General features: G+C 44.9%; 1 protein-coding gene across 3 annotated transcripts in view; it reads left to right on the top strand.

The window, feature by feature from the left end:
- The window catches only part of LOC126327189 (NAD(+) hydrolase sarm1), a 1227458-nt gene that overhangs the window by 227546 nt on the left and 977895 nt on the right, over nt 1-22017 (top strand). Inside the window, exon 1 of one of the 3 annotated variants that reach the window (XM_049995887.1) lies at nt 11849-12053. The exons of 1 other annotated variant lie outside the window; for it this stretch is intronic. In XM_049995887.1, the coding sequence (XP_049851844.1) occupies nt 11961-12053 (93 nt within the window). In that variant the 5' untranslated portion in view covers nt 11849-11960. Of the gene's footprint in view, nt 1-11848; nt 12054-22017 lie in introns of those variants that run through there. One more of the 3 variants, XM_049995870.1, reaches the window with a different exon arrangement.

Raw genomic sequence — 22017 nt, 5'->3', positions numbered from 1 at the left:
GTGTTGGCAGGTGTGAAATTTTCGAACTGTCAGTTTAATAAGTCACGGCTGCAAAATACTAACACGAATTCTTTACAGACGAATGGGAAAACTGATAGAACCCGACCTCGGGGAAGATAAGTTTCGATTCCGTACAAATGTTGGAACATGCGTGGCAATACTGACCCTACGACTTATATTAGATTAGGGTAAGGCAAATCTACGTTTCTAGCATTTGTAAACTTAGAGAAAGCTTTCGACAATGTTGACTGGAATACTCTCTTTCAAATTCTGAAGGTGGCAGTAGTAAAATGCAGGGAGCGAAAGACTATTTACAATTTGTGCAGAAACCAGATGGCAGCTATAAGAGTCGAGGGGCATGAAAGGGAAACAGTGGCTGGGAAGGGAGATGTTATTCAACCTGCATATTGAGCAAGCAGTAAAGGAAACAAAAGAAAAATATAGTTTCGGAATAAAGGTCCATGGAGAAGAAATAAAAAGTTTGATGCCATTGTAATTGTGTTGCAGACAGCAAAGGACCTGGAAGAGCAGTTGAACGGAATGGATAGTGTCTTGAAAGGAGGATATAAGATGAACAACAACGAAATCAAAACGAGAATAGTGGAATGCAGTCTAATTAAAAGAGGTGATGCTGAGGGTAACTGATGATGGTCGAAGTGGAGAGGATATAAAATAAAGATTGGCAGTGGCAAGGAATGCATTTCTGAAGACTAGAAATTTGTTAACATAGAGTAGAGATTGAAGTGTCAGGAAATCTTGTCTGAAAGTAAACGTGTGGAGTGTAGCATGTATGGAAGTGAAACATGGACGATAAATAGTTTATACAAGAAGAGAATAGAAACTTTCCAAATGTGGCGCTAGAGAAGAATGCTGAAGATTAGATGAGTAGGTCACATAAGTAATTAGGAGGTATTGAACAGAATTGTAAGAAGAGGAATTTGTGGCACAACTCGACTAGAAGAGATGGGTTTGGTTGGACACTTTCTGAGGCATCAAGGAATCACCAATTTAGCATTTAAGGGCAGCGTGGAGGGTAAAAATCGTAGAGGGAGACCACGAGATGTTAGACTAAGCAGATTCAGAAGGATGTAGGTTGCAGTATTTACTTGGAGATGAAGAAGCTTGCACAGGATAGAGTAGCATGGAGAGCTGCATCAAATCAGTCTCTGGACTGAAGAACACAACAAGAAATGGCTCTAAGCACTATGGCATTTAACATGATGTCATCAGTCCCCTAGACTTAGAACTACTTAAACCTTACTAATCTAAGAACATCACACACATCCATGATCGAGGCTGGATTAGAACCTGCGACCGCATCAGTTGCGCGGTTCCGAACTGAAGCGCCTAGAACCGCTCGGCGACAGCGGCTGGCCCACAACAACAACAACAACAACAACAACATTTCAACACAACGTATAAATAAATATCTCTCCACGATAGCATTACATCTTACAGATTTACATAAGGAGTAATTAGATGACATAGAAAAGTAAAACGTTCTTCTTCTTGTTGCTAGTATTTTCATACGTCTAGTACAATTGATCGTAAGTGCTTTTCATAGGAACATAGTCATTATTTACCTTGGCAGTATAAATTTTTATTCTAAAAATCCTAATATTAGAACAAGGTCAGTGATATTCGTTAGATGATTACTATTAACGTACATCATGCCATGTCTTAAGACCAGCTAACCTTAATTAGCTTCAAGCTCGCCAATCCAGTTAGTTACATATATTATGATAGTAAACCACAAATATTGCATAATTTTGTCGACACTCATGATTGTTGTATACGATCTGAGGTTTGAGCAGTTAGTGGTGCCATATTTTGTACCTGAGCGATATCACTGTGTATTTCTTCTTCCCACTCTATTCGTCTCTGTCAAATGCTTCCAATGCCGTGTACTGTGTCTGTGAACAAAAATCTCGCAACATAAAAATAAAAATTTTTCACAACGCACGTTATGTCTATCAGTCACACGCGCTGTAACAATCGCAGGTGAAGTCGAGCAGAGTTCCTCACGATGTTGTGCTGTGTAACACATTAAGTTTGTTTATTTGTGTTTTATTTTTATTTTATTTACTTATTTGTTTATTTTGAGTCTCTGACTTGATGCAGCCCATAATGAATTTCTCTCCTGTGCCAACCTTTCTTCTTAGAGTCACATTTGCAACCTATGTTTTCAAGTATTTGCTGGATCTATTCCAATCTTCTATAGTTTTCACCCTCTACAGCTCCCGCTGGTACCATGAAAGGTATTCCCTGATGTCTTAAGTGATTCCTACCATCCTGTCCCTTCTTGTCAATGTTTTCCATGTATTCCCGTCATCCTCGATTGTGCATACCTGTAGAACTTCCTCACTCGTTACCTAATTTTCTACATTTGTCTGTACCACCACATCTGAAATGTCTCGACTCTTTTCTGTTCCGGTGTTCCCACAGTCCATGTTTCACTGTCGCACAATACTAGGCACCAGGTGTTCATTCTAGAAATGTTTTCCTCGAGTTACGCCTGTCGTTGTTATTAGTAGGCTTCTCTTGGCCAGGAACGCCCTTCTTGCCAGTCCAAATTGCTTTTTATGCTCTCTTTGCTCCGTCCTCCATTGGTAATTTTGCTGCCTAGTTATGTCACTTCCTTATCTTCATCTACTTCGTGATCTCCAATTTTGATATTAAATTTCTCGCTTTTCTCATTTCTGCTTCTTACCATTATTTTCGTCTTTCTTCTATTTACTCTCAGTCCATATTCTAGACTGCTCATTCCATACAACATTCTTCTTCATATTCACTGCGGATAGTAAAGTCATCAGCGGATCTTATCACTGGTATCCTTTTACCTTCAGTTTTAATCCCACTCCTAAAAGTTTCTTTTAGTGGCGTCATTGCTTGTCTGATGTATAGACAAAACAGTAGGGGAGAAAGACTGCATCCATGCCTAACACCCTATTCACTCTGGGTGCTTTGTGCATGGTCTTCCCTCTTAGTTACATTTATTGCGTGTGTCCCATCTTTTTTCTATAGCTGACTCTTACTCTCACCAGTATTTCTAAAACCTTTCATCATTTGACACTGTCGAATGATTTTTTCATTCCAACAAGTACTACGAAGGTTTTTTTCCAGTCTTGCCTCTACTATCAGCTGCAACATCACAATCATCTCTGTGATGCCTTATCTTTCTAAAGCCAGTTCTATATATTATTGTTGTGAGCAACTTGGATGCATGAGCTGTTAAGCTGATCGTGCTACAATTATCCCACTTGTTGGCTCTTATAGTTTACGGAACTGTGTGGATGATGTTTCTCCGAGAGTCTGATGGTATATCACCAGTCTCATACATACGATATACCAACGCGAACAGTTTTGTTGTTACTTACCAAAATGATTTTTAGAAACTCAGATGGAATGTGTGAGACGCTCGCTAAATCCGCAGGGCAGAACAGGTGATTAGGATTGTGGAAAGGGCCAAATAAGGTGTCGGTCAGGTTCACTCAAAGCTGTAATTTATTATAATTTACTAACACCTTTAAACCAAAACGGCATATAGCCGAACCTTTATAACTACGAGTTTGAAAAGGTAATTATTTCACGGCTGAGGGTCTCCAAACAAGAGATCTTAAAAGTCGATCAAACAAAATGCAGTTAAAACAGCAAATAAAATAATTAAAATATAAATGTTATCACAGCTAGGCTGGAAAGGCTTCAGGTAAAAGTAGATAAAACAAATATATGCATGGTGCAATACAAGCGGGTGAGGGCCACAATTAAAGTTGAAAATTTTGAAATATATTACCATAATCTTTTAAGGGAGAAGGCCGCGATGTTTTTGCTCAAGGGGTAATTTCAAGGATAAGGTTTTAAGCGGCTTAAGGCCCAAAATTCATTTTCCAATATTCAAAAATACGTAAAGTCAAGTAAAAACAAGAATCCTTAAGTCATTGGCTATGATAGATTAAAAAAGAGAACATTAAACGCTGGTGAGCAGGGCAATGAAGAAAGCAACACTCAGAAGCCTCCAGGGAGGTCGGTCTGCCCTCGTTCACTTAGGTGAGACAGGTGGTGAGCCCGATTACACTTGATCCGTCGGAACCCAACCAGGGGACACAACGACTTGCTTGCCAGCAATCAGTACACGAGAGCTCAAACACAAGAAGTTACGAACCCGATTATGCGCAATAAAACATGTATTAGCTGTCACCATGTGTGACAGCGACAACTGGTGAGGAAAGGACGCTGTCGGAAATTACGTCAGTGGCCAGGCCAGGTAACCAGAACACTAACGGCCCCAAGGCAGCACTGGTGCACTCGAATTTAGCCGCCATGCGGTTCAATTAACTATATTGTTAATTGAACCGCATGGTGGCTAAATTTCAGCAACAGAAACATTGCCGGCCGCGGTGGCCGAGCGCGCTACAGTCTGGAACCGCGCGACCGCGTCGATGTCCTTAGGTTAGTTAGGTTTAAGTAGTTCTAAGTTCTAGGGGACTGATGACCTGATAAGTCCCATCGTGCTCAGAGTCATTTGAACCATTTGAACAGATACATTCGGTGACGCTCACAGGAAAACCTCCCCAACAGCGAACCATCGAAACGAACGACACAACATGAATGGACCTGGCTTGGGTGGTTGAAACCACTACCCAACTTTGACGTCCTGGGTGGGTGAACCACGAAGCTCGTAGCGATCGGACAGCTCCACACACGCTCCGACAATGCGCAGGGACCGGCAGCGGACCCAGCCGACTGCACCACGCGGAGATAACTTCCCTCGTCCGCAACAACTGACCGACTCCGCAGAATGCCAACAACATTTAAAATAGTCTTCACTAGAAATAACGCCATCCACACACACAACCGGACAAACACTTGCACAAAGACCTGAACGATACCCAACAGTCACTAAGCACGTACAAAGACAAATAGGGAGTCGATGCGCGCGCGCGCACACACACACACACACACACACACACACACACACACACTCCCCGACTGGCAGGTCCGGACTGCGCTCGACCCGCGTACCAAGTGACTGGCCCGCCCGAACTGCTGCCGACAGTCAACGACCGGGAAGTAATAGCAGCCGAGGAAAAATTCTTCGAGAGGGGATGTATCGATACGCGCTGCTAACGCCGTTGGCGGCCAGGCAAAGCAGCAACTCAGCGACAGTAGTGATTTAACTTAACGTAGTGGGGTGGAAGTACGTTAAAACAGGGCGTAAAATACATAATGGCTGGAACACGAGCCACACACGGCTCAATATGATCTTTCCCTTCAATATTATTTGATCATGAGTCTTTCAAACCTCTTTTAAATTCTGATGCTAGTACTGGATCCCCCATCTCTTCCCTGTCAACTCCTGTTTCTTCTTGTATCACGTAAGGAAGTCTTCTCCCTCGGAGAGGCCTCCATCTACCTGCTCTCTCCTAGAGGAATTCCCATTGCACTTTTAATGTTACAGCGGTTCTAGGCGCTCCAGTCCGGAACCGCGCGAGTGCTACGGTCGTAGGTTCGAATCCTGCCTCGGGCATGGATGTGTGTGATGTCCTTGGGTTAGTTAAGTTTAAGTAGTTCTAAGTTCTAGGGGACTGATGACCTCAGCTGTTGAGTCCCATAATGCTCAGAGCCATTGATTTTAATTTCACTTAAGGTTGTTTTGACTTTTTTTCATGTGAGTCAGTCCTTCCAAGAACCATTTATTTTTAGATTTCTCTACATTTTTCATGCAGTGATTTCGCCTACTTGCTTGAGTCCTAACTGACGTGTATTTTTGCATGTCTCAATTCCCCTTACATCTTTATACTTCCTTCTTTCATCGATCAACTGACGTATTTCTTTTGTTACCCTTTTGTTTCTTTGCAATTACCATCCTTATACTTTGCAATTACCATCCTTATACCTACGTTTATCTTTCCAATTATTCTGATTGCTTCTTTTAGTGATGTCCATTCCATTTCAATTGAACTGCCTTCTGAGTTATTCATTATCGCATTATATGACCCCACTCACTTCTTTACTTATGATTCCTTTATTGTATTTGATAATCCAATGTGCTCAACCGTCCAAGTCCCTCATCCTGTGTCTTACATAATTTACCTCCTTATTCTGCTGAATGCTGTTAAATTATAAAACATAAATCTTTATTGCATAGTAGTGCGATTGTTGCAGACTGATTTACGTCTGAATGCACTGCAGTGTAGCAAGTATGCCAGTATTGTATATCGCCCTGTGTCATATCCCGTTTGGCTCATTGAGCTCGCACCTTTTGTACTCAGTGCAGACGAAATACACGTACATCTAACCAAACACTGCCTACCAAGTAGAGGACAGTCATAACTATCTCGGAAATATGATACCTGCTTATTAAGCAATTCAACAGTCAACACGATACGAGGAACAAATCCAGTTCGTAATGTATTGCTAACATTGCTATATGCAGGAAACCGCATTCCTGAAGTATCCATACCTACATGTACATGCCACATGTCGGTGCATGTCGTCAAGCTTGCGTATCTCTTTCCCAGGCTAACTAACGCTTTCTTCTTAAAAACAACGACATACTGTTGGAGGACAAACATTCGCAGTCCTATTTTCTTGTGGTTCCGACAGAGACGTATCATAGACATGCGCCACGGATTAATTTTATGTACATTCCTGCTAGAGCGGCCATCTAGAAAAGTCGTATCCTCTTCGATTCTTATTACTCTTAGCCGCCTCTTGCACGCAGAAAAGTATTTGCACTATAGTTTGTGTTGCTTATTAGAAAGTTGGAAACATTTATGGACTTGGAAGTCTCTCAGGCTCACCTTCTTATCAGTTCCTTCCTTTCTCCTCTCTCTGCTTCTCGTGTTCTTTACAACGCCAGATCGACCAACTGGCGCGCTGTACTCTTGTCCTTACCGGATAGTCGACTACTTCCCTCAGTTTCTCCAGTGGCGTGCGATTTGTCAGGCAGTTAAATGGGGCAGCAGTGTCGGATTGTGTGGGTTCTTGTTTGTTTATTACAGTACGTTCTGCACAGATTATCCCTGTCTTTGCCTATGTGTTCTGCAGGCTACCAACTCAGGTGGAACAGTTGGACATACAGACTGTATCCTTTGCTCTTCAACATTCAGATTTTAATCGCGGGCGGTCATTGGTGATGATCTTATCAATGCAGCCGACATGCATGATGAAATCTTTGCTCGTTGCCATGGATACAGTCAGTACCACACAGTAGCTTTGACATGAGTTCTACTACTACCAGCACGTAACGGAAACTGTGCCATGTTGACAGGAGAGGACTCGTTAAGTCAGCAGCTACAGGATGTCACAGTTTCTCGGGCACATATGGACAGAGAGGAACTGAGTCACCTGGCGTCAAATCGGGAGAACGGGTCAGCCGAGGTACAGGCCCTCTGCGTCCAATCCAGCGATTCGGGAAGAGATGCTGTCGTACTTTGATCACTACGGGCTGGATAGCCATCAAGTTGATACTACAGTTGCTACTGGTTTGCAGTGGAAGATCGTCTGTTAGGAAGGTGCACGTTCAGTGCCTGTCTATGAAACGTGGCTCTATGAGCTGATGGTTCACTATCCCACACGTTTACACTTGACGGATTGTCACATTTGACGTGACGGCGCCAACGGAGATTATCAACAGACTAGTAGTGCGTATTTTTTGGGGTTTGCCTGGCCACGATCGATAAATGTGACTCTGTAATTAAAAAAGACACACGATACATCTAGAACATCCTGTCTAACGCCCACGTATAGGAGTTAACATGATCGTCATATCGTTTCGATGCAGGTGTTGATGAAGAGAGATGGAATGAGATGGAAACTGTTGTGGTTGGCAGGAGAGCGATCATCGTGTTACTAGAGGAGGCCGAAAGGCACGCGATTTAGCTCACGCAGGCTGGCGTGAGGTCTGGAACAGGACAAGGAAATTAGAATTTAGAAACAACCGACGTAGCTGGTGGAATACTTAACTTTAATCCATTAATGACGAACGTCGCTCGTGACGGTACATAGTTAACAATATCAATACTAACTGATAATGGCGCCTTGCTAGGTCGTAGCAAATAACGTAGCTGAAGGCTATGCTAAGTATCGTCTCGGCAAATGAGAGCGTATTTAGTCAGTGAACCATCGCTAGCAAAGTCGGCTGTACAACTGTTGCATCACACACATCCATGCCCGAGGCAGGATTCGAACCTGCGACCGTAGCGGTCGCTCGGTTCCAGATTGTAGCGCCTAGAACCGCACGGCCACTCCGGCCGGCCAGGGAACACACAAGCACACTCTAAGCAAACATAACAGCATCGTACCTAGCAGCTACGCTGGTTGAATGGGACAAACAAGTGTCGGTGCGAAAATTTTAAAATTACGGTATCTAGTAAACGACTCCTGCAGAAACACCACTGACATTAAAATTTACACTACTTTCAGTTTGTCAGTACCAACAGGCAGCGGTCACAGTGCATTCGATTAGTACCGAAGGTCGTATGGAAGGCCGGTGAATGTTCCCCGTAGCATAGTACGGTCCCCATCGGCCTCTGTCCGAGCGGCCATTCGGCTGCATGACAGCAAATTCAGACATAACCCGAAACTTCTTTGTTTATGTCCGCTGAAATAACTGAGTAGGTGAAACTTCTTAGCGTTTACTTGTACTACTGAGTGAAAATGAACCTACTGTCCCGTTACTTATTTTTATCATTTCATCACTGACCCAAAGAATTTTCCCTGACAAACACAACTCAAAATGAACCTATTCATTTATTACTTAGAATACATAAACGCAACACAATCTGACTGATCTAAAATGACAATATGACTTCAAATAATTAACACAAAAGACTGGCCATAAATTGGAAGAAATCCTAACAATAACTCATACTTTTCGTAAGCCACTTACCTCACAGAAAATCTTCATAACACGAACTACAGCATTGACACCATTCATCAACTACAGCCAGCTAAATAAAAGGATTCTAACTACTATAGGCTGTAACTACTGCGAGGCATATGGTTAGCAATCGCCAAATATTCCCCTACCCATACATTACTAACTACATCCATCATGTCCTACCAACACTGAGTCTTCACGATATTAATAGCGGACTACTGCGCTGCCAACATACAGACAGCTAAACACGCTACTTGCGAACCGTCGGCCTGGTGTAACAAGAAAGTTGATTCATCCGACTAGGTAACACGTTTCCCACGGTCCGTAATCCAATGGCAGCGGTCCTGCGCCCACTTCAGTCGTCACTTACGATGTCGGTGGCTGGACGTGGCTATGAAACCCACGTCGAACAATGTACGCTGAACGTCGTGGCCAGAAACACTTGCGCCTGCACCGACAATGCTCCCCGACGTCGTATCTACCACATATTTCCGCATGCCCTACTCCAAAGAGTGGACAGTCCTTCGATTTCTTCCTCTGATGTGGTGTCGTCTCCCAGTCGTGGTTTCGTGGTCCTCCCAGACAGCAACACGCCAGCAGCGGACCAGCTCGGCCGTTCCGAGACACAGGGGACCGCCGAAACGAATCTGCATTTTGTTAAAATCCTTATCTCAGGGGATATCCCTACATGCGACCCATATCTTCCCCAGAGGAATTCGTCTCTATTCTCGTAAGCTTTCCTTGTAGTGTCACGTGTGGCAGTGGCGACAGGTGACTTTCAGTTTCATGATGGGCAGTGGTCACAATGTTCGCGTTCATTAACGTACTGAAGCTGGCAACTTGTAATCACGATGTTAAGATGTGCTGGCTAAAAGTACTCTGCTGCATTTCTTGAAATGAAACTGCAGGGATCACCAGTCGGCGCCCCACATCTCCGTGACGACGAATGAGTCGCCCTCAGCTGCTACATACTCGTATATAGTGATACCAGCTGAGGGCATCTGAGTCGTCGTCACGGAGATGTGGGGCGCTGTATGGTAACAGACAACCGGTTACAAAGGTAGAAGTTATGCCATAATTAACCTGGTACTGGTGACTAAGTTCTATCAGAAAATACGAGAGCACTGCAACACGAGTCACGTTCAAGGACGGCTGCTGCATCACAATAGCTTGCTGTCGCCACTGTTACGCGACTGCGGGAGAGAAGTGGTTGCGCGTAACATCCTCCTCGGCTGCCTGAACATGTATAGTACTAAAGGTCAACTACGAAAAAATATATTGTCAGCATTCGATACCGTTTGTCAATTTCCATGACCTGAAAGGCTTAAATGCTTTGGAGTAAGGCAACTAATTAGCCATTTTAATTGAAGCGCGCATCACCTTTTAATGTGCAGCAACTTTTTGTAGTTTTTACGCCAGCGTTGATAAACATCTTATAAAATTTGTGTGCATACCTCTGTGTGTGTGTGTGTGTGTGTGTGTGTGTGTGTGTGTGTGTGATTTGCATTATTTATGTTTGAAGTATACGTGTGTTGATGACTGCATGACTAACTGCTAATTACTCAAACAAAACGAGTAAACGGTGTTAGCTGTGTTCAGAAGGTTTGTCCCCTGATTAGGACATTCGATTTGACGAATTTCCATGTACTTCCGATGACGTAGTTTCTTGTTGGCGTGGACTCGTATCTTTCCCGTTAACGACACCTCGTTACTTCCCTACCACATGGCGTACACCAAATGCAAGGATCTCTTTGGCGGAACACTGGAAACAACTGAAGGTCGACATTTAGACGGAGGAGACGACTGCTGTCAGAACGCCCTTCCATCTTTCACCCTTCGCTTTTTCGCTTACTACGGTTTATGTATAGCCCTTCCATCTTTCACCCTTCGCTTTTTCGCTTACTACCGGTTTATGTATAGCCCTTCCATCTTTCACCCTTCGCTTTTTCGCTTACTACCGGTTTATGTATAGCCCTTCCATCTTTCACCCTTCGCTTTTTCGCTTACTACCGGTTTATGTATAGCCCTTCCATCTTTCATCCTTCGCTTTTCGCTTACTACCGGTTTGCAGTCTGAGCTCTATAAATTGAAAGACACCTCTTTTCTTCAAAGTCGGCTTCTACATTTCTATATTCATTTTATTGCTGCTCTAACCGATCCTACTTTTCAGTTTTACACTGTCAGTTTCATATTTAGACATCTATATTTCCTTTCGCTCGCTTCATTTGCTGTGTCTCCAGTTTCCCTTTGCTCGTTACTCATCTTTACTGCCTGACATACTTTGGAATGACTTGTGCTAGGCGTGCACATTTCCTCGGAAGGTCTTTCGCTACAATCAGTATTTTGTCTCTCAAAACTATTCATCCGTCTTCAATTGCATTTCTGTCGCTCATTTCACTCGATCATTGTATAAAGGATTTAACGGTTAATCGATGATCCTGGAAGAGTAAGCTTCGTACGACTCGTATTAAACGTGCGGTAACCTCCCAGTGCTTTGCGGTTGCCGAATATGCGTGTGAATCGTACACGAGTAAACGTCCTGACCTCTTCTCACCGTCCGCCTCCTGCTGCCCCTCCTTCGTTCTCGATCTTCTCTTTCCTCTCTCTGTCCACTTCCTCCTTCCCAATCTCCGCGTCCGCGGCGAGCGAGGTTACCGGCTCACAGCTGCTGCTGTCTGTTCGCGCGTCCGTCACGCGCATACGTTTTCACCATTTTCGGTCGCTGTCTCAGTAATAACTTCTCGGCTGTGGTAAAAGTACAACTCTGCAGCAACCCCGAGATTCTTCCGGCCAAAGAGGCACGGGAGCCACTCGAGTAGCGGGCGTCTGGTGAACGCGTCGGGCGAGCACTGACCTCGCGACCCGGCCGACGCGAGGCAAACTGCGGTGCACAGCTCTAGGCAGTGAGTTTGTCGGGCCGCGGTTGGCAGCGCCTGTTCTCTGTGGCGGCCGCGCCCGCCCGCCAGTCGGCCGCCAGCGCCAGCCGGAGGCCGAAGCGGCCACAGTGGCGGAGTGAGCGAGCGAGTGCGGTGAGTGCAGTGGAGTGGAGTGGGGTGGAGTAGAGCCAGCGGACAACATGCACGGCGCGCCGCAGCGGCACGCCAAACAGTTCCGGCGCAGCCTCACCGTCTCGGATGAGTCCTTCCGGACGCCGCCTCCCCGCTTCACGGTAAGGAGCACACACTCTCTCTCTGTTACCGACAGCCGCGGAAGCCCCTCACACAACTTCGGTTCGAGGGAAATGCACGTACCGAATGGCACGATTCGTCCAACAACAACGCCAGCAGCTTTACTCCACAGTACGGGATACTACTTTTGCAGTGGGAAGCGGAGTGCGACCCGTTCCGGTGCTCGCCGACAGCGCCACGAGCGGAGGGCGGGAGCCGCTCTGCTACAGCGTTCGTCTCTGGACGCGACGCTGCCGTCCGGTACGGAGTTTCCCCCGCCAGCAGCTTTCAGACTCGAGGCTCCTTTAGGCAGCGAATGAGTGCATCGGCATACCTCTGAGCGAAAGAAGGAACCCAATACCGTACCGTTACACGATTAATGACCAACCTATGTAGCACGTAAAATCGATTACATACGCAAGGAGGAACACGAAATGCCCTCAACCGGTAGACCTTTAACGTGGCGAGCGAATGTAACGCGTAAGTTATTCCGACACTTCTGGGAAAGCCGAATGCAACTGGAAAAAAATGGCGTACTAGACGCCACTGCAACTAGCTGCAGCGTTTGGAGTCTCTGTCGAGTAAACGAGTAGACTCGGGAACCACCGAATTAAGAGAAGCACTCCTAAGATCGTGTCACCCCTACAACTATAACAACGGTGTGATTCTTGAGTTTCTCCCGGCGTATTTGATAATCAAAATATCCACGGCTGTACTGCCGGTCTATAGTGTCCAACGGGCACAATATTTCGGCGATCAAACATGTCGCCATCATCAGGTGAACTGACGGACTGAGCTCCTGTGAACGCGCCGGCACGGAGATCCGTACGCTATGGCTGCTCAGGGGGAACTGGGTTCGGTCGCGGCGGCGGCCGATTTAAATACCCTCCGCCCGCGGCGCGCTCCCTCCGCCGTCCGCGCCCCACGCCACGGTAGCGCGGTGTAACAGATTGCGACAGCGTCTGAGATGACGTCGGTGTGATGGCTCTGTCCGCCCTATGTACTGGAGTTTTAAGTACCCCATTCCTCTGTGAAGGGTGGTGGCAGCTGTCTGCGTGCAAATACAGATCAGTGTGTGTTGTCTTTCGATACACCCCATGACCTAGGGTGCCGTCAGGATGTAGAAGCTTATTTCACTAGGGGTAAGATAGACACTGCCTACAGGAAAATTAAAGAGACCTTTGGAGAAAAGATAACCACTTGCATGAATATCAAGAGCGGAAATGGAAACCCAGTTCTAAGCAAAGAAGGGAAAGCAGAAAGGTGGAAGGAGTGTATAGAGGTTCTATACAGGGGCGACAATATCATGGAAATGGAGGAGGATGTAGATGAAGATGAACTGGGAGATATGATACTGCGTGAAGAGTTTGACAGAGCACTGGAAGACCTAAGTCGAAACAAGGCTCCGGGAGTAGGTAACACTCCATTAGTACTACTGACAGCCTTGGGAGAGCCAGCCCTGACCAAACTCTACCATCTGGTGAGCAAGATGTATGAGACAGGCGAAATTCCCTCAGACTTCAAGAAGAATATAATAATTCTAATCCCAAAGAAAGCAGGTGTTGTCAGATGTGAACATTACCGAACTATCAGTTTAGTAAGTCACAGCTGCAAAATACTAACGCGAATTCTTTACAGACGAATGCAAAACTGGTAGAGGCCGATCTCGGCGAAGATCAGTTTCGATTCCGTAGAAATGTTCCAACACGTGAGGCAGTACTGACCCTACGACTTATCTTAGAAGATAGATTAAGGAAAGGCAAATCTACGTTTCTAGCATTTGTAGAGAAAGCTTTTGACAATGTTGACTGGAATACTCTCTTTCAAATTCTGAAGGTGGCAGGGGTAAAACACAGGGAGCGAAAGGCTATTTACAATTTGTATAGAAACCAGATGGCAGTTATAAGAGCCGAGGGGCATGAAAGGGAAGCAGTGGTTGGATAGGGAATGAGACAGGGTTGTAGCCTCTCCCCGATGCTATTAAATCTGTATATTGAGCAAGCAGTAGAAGAAACAAAAGAAAAGTTCGGAGTAGGTATTAAAATCCATGGAGAAGAAATAAAAACTTTGAGCTTCGCCGATGACATTGTAATTCTGTCGGAGACAGCAAAGGACTTGGAAGAGCAGTTGAACGGAATGGACAGTGTCTTGAAAGGAGGGTATAAGATGAACATCAAAAAAAGCAAAACGAGGATAATGGAATGTAGTCGATTTAAGTCGGGTGATGCTGAGGGTATTAGATTAAGAAATGAGACACTTAAAGTAGTAAAGAAGTTTTGCTATTTGGGGAGCAGAATAACTGATGATGGTCGAAGTAGAGAGGATATAAAATGTAGACTGGCAATGGCAAGGAAAGCGTTTCTGAAGAAGAGAAATTTGTTAACACCGAGTATTGATTTAAGTGTTGGGAAGTCGTTTCTGAAAGTATTTGTATGAAGTGTAGCCATGTATGAAAGTTAATCGTAGACGATAGTAGTTTAGACAAGAAGAGAATAGATGCTTTCGAAATGTGGTGCTACAGAGGAATGCTGAAGAATAGGTGGGTAGATCACATTACTAATGAGGAGGTATTGAATAGAATTGGGGAGGAGTTTGTGGCACAACTTGACTAGAAGAAGGGATCGGTTGATAGGGCATGTTCTGAGGCATCAAGGGATCACCAATTTAGTACTGGAGGGCAGCGTGGAGGGTAAAAATCGTGGAGGGAGACCAAGAGATGATACAGTAAACAGATTCAGAAGGATGTAGGCTGCAGTAGGTACTGGGAGATGAAGAAGCTTGCACAGGATAGAGTTGCATGGAGAGCTGCATCAAAGTAGTCTCAGAACTGATGACCACAACAATAACAACAACTTGTACAGACACGTAGTACACCGTATCATATGTTTATCTGAACAATATTCATGTTGCATATGTTCATGTGTAGCACGTGGGAACATAGTGTGAGATTGACTTCTAACCTCCTACATACAGCACAGGACTCTACATGGGCCCGTCTGTATTCATTGCGCATCCAGTGTGGTAGTGAGGTGTGACTGCCGTGGCTGTTGATTTCTTGTCGCTCGTCGCTTTAGTCTGAACAATCGATATTTCGTACAGTACGTCATAGTGCGGCATGAGAGGACAACATCTCGGCCGATAAAGCAGGTGCTACATCTTACGTGGCAGTACATGGTGTACTAAAGCTGCATATACAAAATGTTATTTAGTTTAGAGGAAATAACAGGAAGCTCTCTCTTATATGATATAATAAAAGTCACAGGTGTACCGCACGTTTCCCCGCCAAGGGTCCTTGAAGGGTGTGACGCTGGACTTCCCTCAGGCCAACGTTCAACCACAACAGCCAATTTGTGAACAGAGACTTACCGTAATGTGCAACCTGGTATTGCTGACGATGATCTAACTTAGACGCATCTTTGCTAAAGACACTCGGTGGAAGAAATTACCGTGTACTTCTTCGTGAAGTACTGTCGGGAATGCTGGAGAATATCCCGGTAGCAGCTTGATGGTGACTTGCCAACTTCGCCGTTGCCGGCGGGGAACACTTACACAATGTTATGTGCAAGAGACGCAGTTAGACACTCGAGATCGCCTATTTGACTTCAGCAGCAGCCATTACTCGTGAAACAACTAATTTCTGTGAACTCGCTGGACAATCGGTACCGCTTAGATGCCAGTAGTGCGCTATGGTAAATGGATGACGCTCTCGACAGCATCTCTAAGGCAACATTCGACACGCGACAGTATTTATACAGTCTCTGAACATCACCAACGCCACGCCAGAACCTAAACGGAACCCCAGCGTCGGAGACTTCCTTTCATCTCCTCCGTACACTATACTTTTACGCGCATAGTGTTTTTACACACTGTATATAAACACAAATGGTGGAAGAGAGGTGGATTTCTTTAAGAACCCTTCGATTTATAGACTCATTTTGCAGACGTTGAAAAAGATCGAACGTTGAATCCTGTAATATAAGCGTAAATTTTATTTTGGGAAGTAGATAGTTGGGCAAAGATTTCAAACATCTTAGAACCGTTGCTGTGTGAAACTAAGTGTAAGGTATAGGAACTGCGTTAATAAACACGTATGATGTCCAGCACCGTTCCGGCCGTCTGTTCGTTCAGATATCACGGGAGGGGTTCACTCGACGTACACTTAACTCACGCTTTGACTGATGTGTGGTAGTTGCTCTAGTTTTGTAATTTATTCAGCACCACATTAATAAAAGAGTAAAGTAAAATACTTATAATTACGTTGTTCCGAGTGTTTACTCCAACCTTTTAACATTTGAATTAACTTAGTTCGCACGTCGTTAATTGTCTGCGCGATCGTTCTTCTGCTTCTGCAGCTGTGTATTACGCAGCGTACTCTCGGACTGTAGTCTGTGGAAGGTAGAACTTGAGTTCTGGATATATTACCAGGGAGACAGTGGTGTTCATCTTCACTGAGCACCTCAGTAGGTAGTGATTAGCGTTTCAGACAACTGGCTCAAGTAGGAAAGTCTTTACTTTCGCATTTATTTCTCCCCGTTGTGGCCCAGCGATGTTTTCAATAAAATTAAATTTGCTTGCACTGCAGAGCAGACACAAGCAGTCTGGTCAGCATTTATGACGAATCTGTTCGGCAATGCGCAGGACTTAAGGGGATGTGACATGCAGGCTGAAAGTCGCCCTCTGCGTTATCGACGGTTTTGGTCTGCGGGACAATTTTACCGCGGTCGTTCCTTTTAGGGTTCTCTCCTGCCTCGCATGAGACGCGGAGGTAAGTTCACACTGTTGTTTATTACACACGCAAAAGAGTTTGGGCAGCGTGTCGTAGCTTTCATTGCGTGTAGAACCTTGCCACGTGAAACAAAGTTAGCACCAGAAGAAACGACTGAAGGGTTCCTTTACTTAAAATATTGTTTTACGCCTATGGAAACCTTACCGTACATTAGTGGCAAAAAATATAATATAATGTGGACGCCAGTGTCAGGTTTTATGTCTTTCTCTTAGAAAGCCGGCCGGATTGGCCGAGCGGTTCTAGGCGCTACAGCCGGGAACCGCGCGACCGCTACGGTCGCAGGTTCGAATCCTGCCTCGAGCATGGATGTGTGTGATGTCCTTAGGTTAGTTAGGTTTAAATAGTTCTAAGTTCTAGGGGACTGATGACCTCAGCAGTTTAGTCCCATAGTTCTCAGAGCCACATCTCTTAGAAAAACTAGACTCGTTACACTTGCTTTCGCCGCCTTGTCGCGGTTAAACGTAATGTGTACACACTGTCACAAATAAAATAAAGATAAGAATAGTAAGAAGAACTGATCCAGGCAACTACCGCCACATATGACTCCCATCTATCTGTAAAAGAATATCGGAATATATTCTGTTATTAAACATTACGACCTACCATGACAATATAATCTCCACATAACTCAGCTTGTGTTACGAAGACATCCATCATGCTAACTCAAGTAGTGCTGTTTGTGCGCCCCGATACCTGCGGAACTGCGGATAGCGGAATTCGGTCCAAACTTGGGTTTCTAGACTTTCAGAAAGCTTTCTGTTCAGTAGCACACGGATGCCTCCTAATGAAAACGCGACCTCGTGGGATATGGTAACCAAGTTCGCGTTTTTCTGGCTGCACGCTACCTTAATCGTCCCTTCCTGTACCAACTTGGCAGTAACTTCGTCACTGCAGGTATTTGCCTTTGCGTTCCGATAATTCTCTAGCTGGTCTGCTGCTCGTTGTCTGTGCGGTTCAAATGGCCAGAGGAGAGAATCAGAGGTAGCCAAGTCTGGTGGGTGATCAAAGACGCTGTAGGAGCGGTGTGCGGCCGAGAATTGTCCTGAAGAAGGAACTATATATTTCTATGTGCTCACTGTGCCCTCAGAAATAAATGAAAAGAGCGACGTGAAGCGATCGACGGGCTTACTAGAGACACTGCCCAACACGTCTGTGCAAAGGTTGACCGGTTTTCCTCTGTGGCCTGCATTTCGCGACCGAATGGATCTTACTTTCACAATGTATTGACGGCGGTGTCAGGATCTTGACAAATAACTGAAATTGCACTCGCTAACAGTTGCAGTAGTATCCAGTTAGATCTGTAATGACGGTATGAAGTGTGGCAACTTAATGGAGAGAGATAGAAAGTGAGACAAATGCAAAGACGTGTTGCTAGCTTTTCACTTGGACACAGATAGCGTCAGTCCCGTCAATATGTGGGAGTAACGAGGTGTAAAGTCTAGGTAAACGACGACATATCGTCATGTGTGCGATGCTAGGATAGTGGCAGGGAGAAGTTTATGTACAGGAGTAATGAGACACAAAACACTTGCACGGGACAAAAAAATGGTTCAAATGGCTGTGAGCACTATGGGACTTAACATCAGGTCATCAGTCCCCTAGAACTTAGAACTACTTAAAGCTAACTAAACTAAGGACAGCACACCATCCATGCCCGAGGCAGGATTCGAACCTGCGACAGTAGCGGTCGAGCGGTTCCAGACTGAACCGCTCTCGGTCACAGCGGCCGGCTGTGCACGGGACATAGCTGAGCACTGGCTCGCGTGTCACGCGGGACTGCCAGCAGGCACGGAGCGGACAGAGAGAAAGGAAGTGTGGGTCGTGCCAGCGATGTCGGCCTCTCGAGATGGTGTGAGACGCAAGTCGTGACCGACAGGCACAAGTTAGCTCGCGACAGCCTGTGAGGAAACTTCGAAAACCGTCTGCCAGGACAGAAAGCACGGGTAATCCTCGCCCTCATGCATATCCCATCAGTCCGAAGAAGTTAATAAAATATAGAGGGATCTCAATGCATCAGGTGTTGTAGATAATACGAGCACAGCCCACATAACGTCCGTAGAACCATGTCAAAGTGTCAGGGAAATCTTCTTTGGGACATTGTTAACTAGAACGTGAGGTCGACTTTGAATGTGGGTTACGCTGTCAAAGCGTTCGCCGCTTATGTGAATTGCTTCAGTGTGTGGTTTTGTGGCAGGTTGGCGTTAATAACAGCCAGTCCAAATAGTCGCGATAATTTTTTCTATAAGAGAATCGCCCACGTCTTGTATTTCAATCTAATTGCGGCAGGCATCGACTCTTCGTACTTTCCCCTCCCTCGCTCTCTCTCTCTCTCTCTCTCTCTCTCTCTCTCTCTCTCTCTCTCTCTCTCTCTCTTTCTCTCTCTCTTTGAAGGGAGTCAATGACTGACATGCTTACACCCTTTTCTATGCAATATTCTCGCTACAACCTCTGACATCCCAACCTTACCCATTATTATCCGAGACCCTGATCATACCATGCTAAGAGAATATACGTATCTCACATTACCATTCTGTTGTCCTCAGCATCGTCTCTTTTATCTTCCCAAAGACATTGAATTGAAACTTTTCCCTTCTTCGAAACGCTCTGGAGAACGTTTTAAAACTTGGTTTGAAGATGTTGTTCAAGTGTATTTATAACTTAACAACATTGACACACTACGATGCTACGTCCACTAGTAAACCCTGACTGCTCACAAGTGATTGTGTAGGAGCTGGCGTTTGATTTGGGTTAGGGCTGTAGGTTAATGGGATCGAAGTGAGATTTACTGCCTGTTGCTGGTAAAAAGAAACAAAAAAATCTCTTCTGCTAAACTTGTGTTCCCTGGACAGTGTATATTCACAGCGGCGAATCCATTTGCGTGGATAAATAACTTCTTTAGTGAAGGGGACAGCAGGTAAACTGCAGTACAGTAACGAACACGTCACCTCTGAGATACGTGGAAGGCTATGGACTAGGCGTAGGACATGAAAATACCTGAAAAACACTGAGAAACAAACGAAAAACAACCACAACTGGTCTAGTCCTCAGAGAGAGTGATAATTGGTGAAGCTGAGACGAATTTTGTGAACTGAGAATCGGAAAAGAAAGTAGTTAGGCCCGAGGAGTCGATCTACACGGACACTTACAAAGGCGCGACGCGACAGAGCCTCTCGCTTTAGCATCGCTGCAAGCTACTTCAAGTAGCTTATTCGGATCTTAATGACGGCCGATGTCGGTTCAAATGGGTCTGAGCACTATGGGACTTCACATCTGAGGTCGTCAGTCCCCTAGAACTTAGAACTACTTGAACCTAACTAACCTAAGAACATCAGACACATCCACACCCGAGGCAGGATTCGAACCTGCGACCGAAGCGCTCGCGCGGTTCCAGACTGAAGCGCCTAGAACCGCTCGGCCACAACGGCCGGCCGGCCGAAGTCGTCACAAGCTTTCTGCCGCGAAACATCTTGACTGAAGCGGGTATGTCGTATCCATAGTGGAGTGGACATCTGCAACAAGGTAACAGATTCATAAGTTTATTTACGCTGTGTGGAAATAATAACTGAGTTACACGCAACTTTGGATGTCGTATGTTCTTGTGTGCTGTTGAGTTATTTACAGTCCTACGCGCCGCGTCGCCGGACCGCGTGTGACGCACTGCGAAGCGGTGCCGTTCGGTCGTTCTGTCCTAGGTGAGCGGTCAGATGACAGTTCAAGAGAAAAAAGTGTTTACCGATTTTCTTACAGTAAAAAATAGTGTGTGTTAATGAAGCAAAGCTACAGCAACTCCTATAGTTAGTTTTTCGGTAGAGATTCTGATTTTCCCCTCAAAAAATTAAAAACCGTTTCTTTCCGTTTTGGGAGTTTTCTTCGCAATAATCATTAGATTATAAGGAAACTAATTGTTGCAAAGAACTGATTTTTTCCATATCTTACAGCATCATATCGCAACTTGATGATGTAGTGTCATTTTTTTCGATATTTGTCATAGTCATTGTGATAATCAATTTCTAAGTAAGATATCGCATGAAATTTAGTGTCTACAGTGAAAAATGTGGTCGCTGGCTACTTTACGTTTGGTTAATTTTAGGTGATATGTTCCTGCGTATAAATTGTAGCTGACACATCGAAATTGTTTTTAAAACTGAAACAAAAGCAATATCTCAGTGCAGAATGGAGAAGGATGCTGATTCGAGAGCGCAGGTGCCGAGCGCGTGGCCTGCAGGTAGCCCGGAGCTCAGTCGTGGATGGTTGTGGGAGCAGACGCGTTATTCTGGTGCCAGCTCACCCGCCCTTTCATTCGTTATGGACAGAAGGAGGATACTTTTAATGGAAAATTCGTATCTCAGGCATCAAATACTGACAACAACGGACTAATAATAATTATTATATATTTGGAAAGGCATATTCATGGAGAATTTCACCATTTGTATGAAGAATTGAAATGTCAAACTTTGCTATTCAAGGAGTATACTCGAATGTTGCCTAAAAATTTCATTATAACGTGGACGCTATAAAACCTGTTCTGCCATTGAATTCAACTAATTTCCAACGACCTACTTCAGTTGAAGAGCGATTGATGGTGACTTTAAGGTAAGAACACAAACAAATAAAAATCAGTCCTTTTACTTATTTATTCACATAACTGTATGTACTTAATATTTTACATTTCCCAGACATTAGTAAAATCTGAATGATCAACTGTCACCTGTGGCGTATTTAGCTTCGACAACTCCTTTAATAGCAACTCCTGCAACTATTTCATATATGGCAGTATTGTCTTGACCACAGAAGGCCTTCATCATTGTTATCTTCTTGGTCCTGACGCATTATTGCATCTCCCTAATTGGATAAATGCTTATAGCCCGTCTTGTTTTAGCTTACGTTTATTTCTCGTTGCAGCCAGTGGATTTATCGAGCCTGAAGGGATGCTATCATTGCCGGTAGTTTGAGTTGCTCGAGGCATGGCCTGCTCTGGCTGTTCAACAACAGGAACTGGAAGTTCGGGCTCATCGTTGTCGTCTACACTAGTGTCGGAACTGATACTGATACCGACAGTAGGGCTTTCAAAGGCGTTTTCTATGTCCCTCACATCCATCTCGTCTTCCAGAGTAGTAGCACATGTAGAGCCCAAGAAATCCGGTCAGAGCGGCCGAGCGTTCTAGGCGCTATAGTCTGGA

This window comes from Schistocerca gregaria, chromosome 1 (assembly GCF_023897955.1).
Source record: "Schistocerca gregaria isolate iqSchGreg1 chromosome 1, iqSchGreg1.2, whole genome shotgun sequence".
NCBI classification, from domain to species: Eukaryota; Metazoa; Arthropoda; class Insecta; order Orthoptera; family Acrididae; genus Schistocerca; species Schistocerca gregaria.
Note: the sequence above shows the minus strand (reverse complement) of the source record. Positions and strands in the feature narration are given on the sequence as shown.